Source organism: Conger conger, chromosome 14 (assembly GCF_963514075.1).
Source record: "Conger conger chromosome 14, fConCon1.1, whole genome shotgun sequence".
In the NCBI taxonomy this organism is placed as follows: domain Eukaryota; kingdom Metazoa; phylum Chordata; class Actinopteri; order Anguilliformes; family Congridae; genus Conger; species Conger conger.
In genome coordinates this window covers 38838373-38846681 of record NC_083773.1, presented here as the reverse complement: position 1 = coordinate 38846681, position 8309 = coordinate 38838373, and the positions used below count along the sequence as shown (strand labels likewise).

Here is an 8309-nt window from a genome sequence, read left to right as displayed (position 1 = left end):
GTAAACAAATAGAACGGAGTGTGCGCGAGCATGCGCATTGTAATTTGGCTGCATGAACTCAAAAGCTGCGTGTTTTGTTTATTTTGGGTGTTTCCTGTGTAACGAAGCAGGATTATTTTGCAAAATTGATAACTGCACTGAGTTAAAACCCAGAACCGTCCCAAATCTGTTTTTGTGAACAAGTAATATTTCACATCCCAGGTTCTGTTCCGTAAGCAAGAACGCAAATAAATTAGAAAGGTAAATCCTTTGAAGAACAGACTATTATTATTTTAATTCTGTCATTCCATTGCTTTAATTAGTAGTAGTGGTTGTTACATTATCTTTAGAATGTTCAGTTAAGAACAATCTTTGGTTAGACCATAAAGGGTTAAATTATAATCTTGAAATAGTACTTTTAATATGAGGTTTCATGCCATCATAAAACAAAGCCATCTTTAGTATTAAAAAATGAAACCAATGACAGTTCAGGGACCACATAATATAAGAACATACAGGGGAGGACGGAATAAGGGAACCGTCAGTTTTCCGAAAAAACAACAGCTGCCAAATGTTTGTTGAGCAAAACTGCTACCCTCATTTTATAATCTGATGATCTGTGCCTAAACGCTATAATGGATCGGTGCCATGCAGAACTGCAGAAGCACCTACAGCACTATGCAGAGAGGCCATTCTACAGCTGAAGGGCCTTAAGGATGGTTCTGGAAGGCCAGGGGCTCGTTCAAAATGGCTTATTTTTCACCTCTTTTTTCTTTTCCTTGCTCCTGACCTGGAAATCAATTGAGGTCCACCATCTTTAAGGGCATTCAAACCCCTTAAATGTTCCTTCTAGGAGCTAGAAGTAGAAGTTAGGAACTCCCAATCTTTCCTTTGAGCAAGAAAACATCAGCGCATCTTTTGCAGAAGTCTTTTTTTTTGCGGAAAGCCTGACATATAAATAATCGACCTGTGGATCCACCTCTCCCCAGCCGCCACGCCTGTAACTGATGTGGCTCCAAAAAAAGGTAAAAAATGGATTGTGGAGAGCTCCAGCCTCTCACAGGTCGCCCAAATTTCCCCCAACAAGCAGGAGCCACAGGTGGGCTGAACTGTGTATCAGCAGCAACTTTAGCAGAAACAGAGGAACTGCAAGGGAGCTTTTTTTGGCTGAGACTTCTGAGGAGATAGTTGAGTCCAGGACACAAGGCACAGGGCACAGAATACAGGGAACAGGATACAGGGCACAAGGCACAAGACACACACAGGGCACAGGGCACAGAACACAGGGAACAGGGCACAGGACACACGGGGGACAGGAGACAGGGAACAGGACAGGGCACAAGGCACAGGGAACAGGACACAGGGCGCAGGGCATGAAACACAGGGCACAGAACACAGGGAACAGGACACAGGGCACAGAACACAGGGAACAGGGCACAGGGCACAGGACACGTGGAACAGGATACAGGGAACAGGACACAGGGCACAAGGCACAGGGAACAGGACACAGGGCACAAGGCACAGAGAACAGGGCACAGGGCACAAGACACACACAGGGCACAGAACACAGGGGACAGGATACAGGACACAGGGCACAAGGCACAGGGTACAGGACACAGGACACAGGACACAAGGCACACACAGGACACAGGACACTGAGGACTGGAAACAGGACACAGGGCCCAGGACACTGGGGACAGAATACAGGATACAGGGCATAAGGCACAGGGCACAAGGCAGAGGACACATCCATTACAATTATATATAAAATTGCTGATTGAGGGCTGGAACAAAACTGTGGACTGACAATTATACTGTGGATTTGTGGCTCAAGGATTTCCCCTAGGGCTGGAGAACTGGCTGAGGAAAATAGGAAGCCCATGAGGACCCATGGTGTCCCTGCGTGCTAGGCCTAGCTGCCACAATGTATTTATTTTCGATTATGGCTCAATCTTTTGCTCTTAATTGACCATTAATCATATTATTAAATAATATTGAATAATAAAGCTACTAATTCACCATTATCAAGTCCTGGCCCGCCCCACCTAAAGTAGTGGCCTGTGGCGTAGTGGTTAAGGCACATGACTGGGACACGTGAGATCAATGGATCGATCCCCAGTGTAGCCACAATAAGATCCACACAGCCGTTGGGCCCTTGAGCAAGGCCCTTAACCCTGCATTGCTCCAGGGGAGGATTGTCTCCTGTCCTCTGCAAGACTGACTAGAAGTGTTATAGAAAATGGATGGATGTAATTTTATGTCTTGTTTGCTTTTACCCCACAGACACCTTTATTTTTCATTTTGGTCCAGTGTTTAATTCTTAGTTACATGAACGTTATTTTAGTTTTGTATTTGAAGGGAATAAGAAAAGTTCACAAAACTACAAATATCTAACTGGACCTATTACTCATTAGCTCAACAGAACAACATCCATATGCTTGGCAATTTGTTGACAAATTGTTTTCAGTCAATGGCATCTGATTTAGCTAAGCAACATGCTTCCTCTGGACTAGAAAATATAATGTGCGCTGGAAATATTCAACAGCTTGGAGGTACACAGTTGCTCCTTTAAATTTACCATTCAAAAAAGGAAGCTCCTCCCACCACTGGGAGACAGATATTAATTGAAAGTAAATTGGAAATGAAGTAAAAACACATTTTACTTACGATGGAAACACTGAGCTCCTGATTTTGATGTGTTGTACATGTTGTTAAAATAAATTCAAGAATACGTAAGTACCTAAAACCAAAATATTATCCCAAATCAACATGTACATATGTAGAGAAAATCTTGTTAATTGCTTGAGCAACATACAGAGAAATCTTGTGGCCAAAATAATTGAACCCCCCAAATGACCAATTCTGCAATTCTGCTGTGGGAATTTGGCATTACCTTGCACTCCTGGAAATGAGGATTTACTGGCATCAGCACCCTTAGTGTCAACAGGAGGGAAGTGGACAGACTCGCTACAATAATGTCACTTCTAGACATAGGTTGGTCAGATTTGTAGCATGTGTGGGACTGTAGGCTATAGGGTGTGTGGATCTGACCTTTGACATTCATTTTTTTTAGTTGCAGAGAAATTGATCCATGCCTGTGTTGCATCTAGACTAGATTACTGCACTGCCCTGCTATCTGGCTGCAATGAAATCATTTCCATACTGTCACCTGTCCATCAGCAGTGACCCCACTTTGCCTGGGCGGGTCATTTGAATGCGAGTGTGCTTATGGCAGAAAAGCAAACTTCTATATGGGAGAGAGAGGTTTCATGGACCTTTTTGTGATCAGAGCCACTGCAAGCTGTCACGTATTGATTTTTACCCAGTCAATAAATTCTGTTCTCTACAGTAAAACACAATGATTGGTTAAACTTGGTGAGTCACTGATACAATATTGAACCCCTTTCATCATGTGTCTCTCCAGCAGAAATAAAATAATCCATAATGATTCTGAACCCCAATTAACTGTTTACATCATACTGTGCGTCCAGTAAGTAAGCAGACTCAGTACAGCTCCTGGTTCCGCCATCACAAGCGTGACTTCAAAACCAAAGCCACAAGCAAAGCAGAAACACAAGGTTTATTTCAGTCAGTTTATAACAGTCGGCTTTCAGAGTCAGATTTCAGCTCAAAATAATACACACTGGCATACATTGCAGTTATTTCAATATGAATTAGCAGGGAAATAATTATAACTATTGAGAAAGTTGACATTTGAAATGTTGAGATGCACTTCCATTAATCATTTTGCTATAAATAGATTTATTTACAAATACTACACACCAAAATGGTAACCAACTGCATGTTAAATATACAAGAATATCCAGGATAGATTTATTTTATTTTCATCAATTCTTTCTTGAGGACCTAGATTAGCATGGAATTATATAGGTCCTGCATTGTCCTCCCGCTCCAATAGGCCTCAGAAGTCATGTCGTAATTCCCTTCATAAATATCTATGATTCGTTAGCATTTTCTAGACTTCCGGATCAAAAAACTTGACAGGCGAGAAATGAATGTTTTGAAAAAAAAAGAAATCTGTGTACATTTAAAAAGCAAATTGCTACGGCTAAGTTGTTAGCAACTCGTCGCACAAGAACAACATCACGCACTGTGCTGCTTCTGGCTGCATTTGCAGCTACCATGCAGTTTTGCTCTGGGTCAGACTTCCAAGGCCTGGAATGCTACAGACCCCACCCTGTGTGGAATGGTACAGGCCCATTAGCGCGCCCCCAACCATGCCCAGCCCTGCAGTGTTCGCCCCCACCCTTGTGCAATGGTAAACCCCCATTTGTGAAATGGTACAGGCCAGGCTATGCTGGCCCCCCCCATGTAGAATGGTACGGTCTCTGTACACGCCGTTCAGAAGGTGCTGACGCAGGTCATCTCGTCCCCCAGCTCCTCTTCTGCGTGGGCCCTGATGGAATCCTCGTCATCGTACAGGACCCCGAAACGGCCACTCGCCCCCACCCCCCTCTGCAGCAGGTCGCTGGCCACGTTCTCCATCTCGTCCATGGTCATATCACAGGCGTCGGCTATCTCCCGCTTGGCAAAGGCCACAAATTTGGGGTCCTTGGCGTAGAGACCCAGCCCCTCAGAGATCAGGACCTGGGAGAAAGAAGTATGCCTTCACTCTCCAATAACAGCACAGTGGTGCTGCTCAAAAACCACTCTGATTATGGACTACGCAGGTGTGTAGCATGAATGCATGTGTGTCTATAGCCAGCGCTATGCAGATATGCAGCATGAATGTATGTGTGTCTATAGCCAGCGCTATGCAGATATGCCGCATGAATGTATGTGTGTCTATAGCCAGCGCTATGCAGATATGTAGCATGAATGTATGTGTGTCTATAGCCAGCGCTATGCAGATATGCCGGATGAATGTATGTGTGTCTATAGCCAGCGCTATGCAGATATGCCGCATGAATGTATGTGTGTCTATAGCCAGCGCTATGCAGATATGTAGCATGAATATGGGAGTGTGTTTTTAACCAAACTAAACTTTTCGGCGGTTTGCTAATTCCGTTAGCAACATTAGCCAAGTGATTGACAGGTGCGGAGTGTGGTTGCCTAGCCACAGCAGAAAAGATGCCCTCCACCACTTTCTACAGAGTAGGTGTCATAAAATCGAGACAGGTCCTGACAAAGGCCAGCTAGAAAACACGCTGCATGCAGCCCTGCTGAAAAAAACAGCTCAAGCCTAGGTTGGAAACAGTTTGACCAGCTCAAGCAATGTTTTGAAAAAGAGCTCAGATAAGCTACCAGCACTAGACCAGCTCAAACCCAGCCAGACCAGCTTTATGACCAGCTTGGCCAGCTCAATTTTCAAGCTGGTCAAGCTGCCATAGCCGGATTCTACAGCAGGGAGGTTAGTATCCAGTAGACACACTCACCGACTCCACCAGGCTCTCAGCGCTGCCCTTATTGTACTGGTACGCCGGCTGTGTGGGGGCTCTCAGGCTGCTGTAGACCCCGGCCTGGCCCCCCGGGGGCCCCGTGTACCAGTCCTGTCGGGGGGGTGCTGGGACCGTCATGTTCCCGTCCGCCCAGGCCCCGGCCAGCCTCCCGGGCCCCTGGCCCAGGCCCAGGCCCTGGCCCTGGCCCTGGCCCTCCTCCTCCACCAGGATGAGAGGGGCGTACAGGAGCCTCCCACGCCGGGGGTTGGTGCTGCCGTTGGCCCAGGAGGCGGAGGAAGACGCCATGGAGGCCACGCTGCCGCGGCGGGAGTCACCGCTGACGTAGGTCTGCAGGGGTCAGAGACAGACACACTGCTGAGCCCCCACCCGGGGGAAGCACACTGTGTCGGTGTGTGTGTGTGTGTGTGTGTTTGTGTGTGTTTGTTACCTGTGTGTGTGTGTGTGTTTGTTACCTGTGTGTGTGTATGTGTTTGTTACCTGTGTGTGATACCTGTGTGTGTGTATGTGTTTGTTACCTGTGTGTGTATGTGTGTGTGTGTGCTTGTTACTTGTGTGTGTGTGTGTGTATGTGTATGCATATGTGTTTGTTACCTGTGTGTGTGTGTGTGTTTGTTACCTGTGTTTGTATGTGTTTGTTACCTGTGTATGTGTGTGTTTGTATGTGTGTTTGTTACCTGTGTGCTTGTGTATGTGTATATGTTGTTTATTACCTGTCTATGTGTGTGTCTGTTGCCTGTGTGTGTATGTGTTTGTTACCCGTGTGTGTTTGGGTTTGTTGCCTGTGTGAATGTGTGCGTTTGTTACCCGTGTGTGTTTGTTGCCTGCGTGTGTTTGTTGCCTGTGTGAATGTGTCTGTGAATGTGTGTATGTGTCTGTTACCTGTGTCTGTATGTGTCTGTTACCTGTGTGTGCATGTGTTTGTTGCCTGTGTGTGTGTGTGTGTGTGTTTGTTACCTGTGTGTGTGTGTGTGTGTGTGTTTGTTACCTGTGTGTGTGTGTGTGTGTGTGTGTGTGTTTGTGTTTGTTACCTGTGTGTATGTGTTACCTGTGTGTGTGGTTGTTACCTGTGTGTGTGTGTTACCTGTGTGTGTGTGTGTTACCTGTGTGTGTGTGTTACCTGTGTGTGTTTGTGTGTGTGTGTGTGTGTTACCTGTGTGTGTGTGTGTGTGTGTGTGTTACCTGTGTGTGTGTGTGTGGTTGTTACCTGTGTGTGTGTTACCTGTGTGTGTGTGTTACCTGTGTGTGTGTGTGTTACCTGTGTGTGTGTGTGTGTGTTACCTGTGTGTGTGTGTGTGTGTGTTACCTGTGTGTGTGTGTGTGGTTGTTACCTGTGTGTGTTTGTTACCTGTGTGTGTGTTACCTGTGTGTGTGTGTTACCTGTGGGTGTTTGTTACCTCTGTGTGTGTGTTACCTGTGTGTGTGTGTTACCTGTGTGTGTAGCCTGCTGAGAGGTGCGTTCTGATGGTAGGTGCTTGGGATGTCCTCATTACTGTCCTGTCGCCTCAGAGACTGGACGTTAAAAACAGGCTTTTGGCCTGGAAAGAGAGGGAGGGAGAGAGAGAAAAAAAAGAAAAGAAAAGTAGGTTAAAGGACAAACTGACATATACACACATGCATATAGGGAAATGTTACATTTAATGTGTTAAGAAAACAATTGAATTGCTCTGACCACACGGTTTTATTTAGCTATTTCTTCTAACATCACATGCATGCTACCAGCATTAAAATTGTACCAGGTATTACGGATATTATGTAGATATGATGTAATAACCATAACATGACGCTGTGTTGAAAGAGTAACACTTTTTTACACATTAAATTTCTACTCTACTTTTTCATACACAAGTATAATTAGACCGATATACTAATATTAGTGTTATATTCACCCGTGGGAGTCGCAGGAAGTAGCCGGCGTCGAGGTGGCTGCTGAGGCTTGGTGTAGCCATTGCCGTAGTGATTAGCATGTGTCACGTGGCCGGTAGGCGAGGCGTTGTGCGCGCGTTCACGGTGTCCAGGGTACGGCGCCGGAGGCTCTGGGAACCAATGCCTGCGAGGAGAAGCCAGAAATACACATTCTAGGCCAGATGGGCAAAGGATGCTGGGAAGGAGGGGCATCTGAAGGTCGGGAGAGGGGTGCCAGGGCTAATATCCTGGGATGGGGGACAACCGCGGTACAGTAATATGTGTAGGGGAGACTGAGACGGTTGAAACATTGGGTTAGATGTAACACCATCAAGATACCAGACCGTGGGGCTCATCCACACACTGGAGCAGTGCCTAAACAGACCATGGCACATCCCACACTAGGCCTAACCATTCAAGAACAACAGCGGGCCTACTGTCAAAACACAGATGTTCTCTCTCTCTTTTTCTCTCTCTCTCTCACACACACACACATACACACACACACACACACACCCTCTGTCCCTCTCTCCCTCCCTCGCTCGCTCTTCGCGCCTCTCTACCTGTCTTGTGATGCTACGCTCTCTGTGTCCTCCTCCCTGCTGTTGTAACCCTGCTCTCCAGAGTAGGTCACCTCCATCTCTTCTTCCTCCTGAGGGAGGAGCGAATATCCATCGCCTGCATCCCCCCTAGGTAAGCTGAGCAGAAGGGAAGGAGAGAGGGGAGAGAGAGAGAGAGGGGGAGAGAGGGAGAGAGAGGGAGGGAGAAGATAGTAAGAGAGGGGAGAGAGAGGGAGAATAGAGAGTAAGAGAGAGAGGAGAGAGAGGGAGAGAGAGAAGGAGGAGAGAGTAAGAGAGGAGAGAGGGGGAGAGAGAGAGTAAGATAGAGAGGAGAGAGAGAGAGGGGGAGAGAGAGGAGAGAGAGGGAGAGAGAGAGGGAGGAGAGAGTAAGATAGAGAGGAGAGAGAAAGAGAAGAGAAAGGGAGAGCGGGAGAGAGAGACAGTCTAT

At 46.6% G+C, this 8309-nt stretch overlaps 1 protein-coding gene across 1 annotated transcript in view; it reads right to left on the bottom strand.

Annotated features, from left to right (window-relative positions):
* Positions 1-4341: 4341 nt before the first annotated feature.
* The window catches only part of LOC133109476 (voltage-dependent L-type calcium channel subunit alpha-1D-like), a 42707-nt gene continuing 38739 nt past the window's right edge, over positions 4342-8309 (bottom strand). The window contains exons 42-46 of the mRNA XM_061218799.1: positions 7865-7999; positions 7286-7446; positions 6828-6934; positions 5376-5726; positions 4342-4587 (exon numbers count right to left, since the gene is read on the bottom strand). Of these exons, the coding sequence (XP_061074783.1) occupies positions 4342-4587; positions 5376-5726; positions 6828-6934; positions 7286-7446; positions 7865-7999 (1000 nt within the window). The remainder of the gene's footprint in view (positions 4588-5375; positions 5727-6827; positions 6935-7285; positions 7447-7864; positions 8000-8309) is intronic.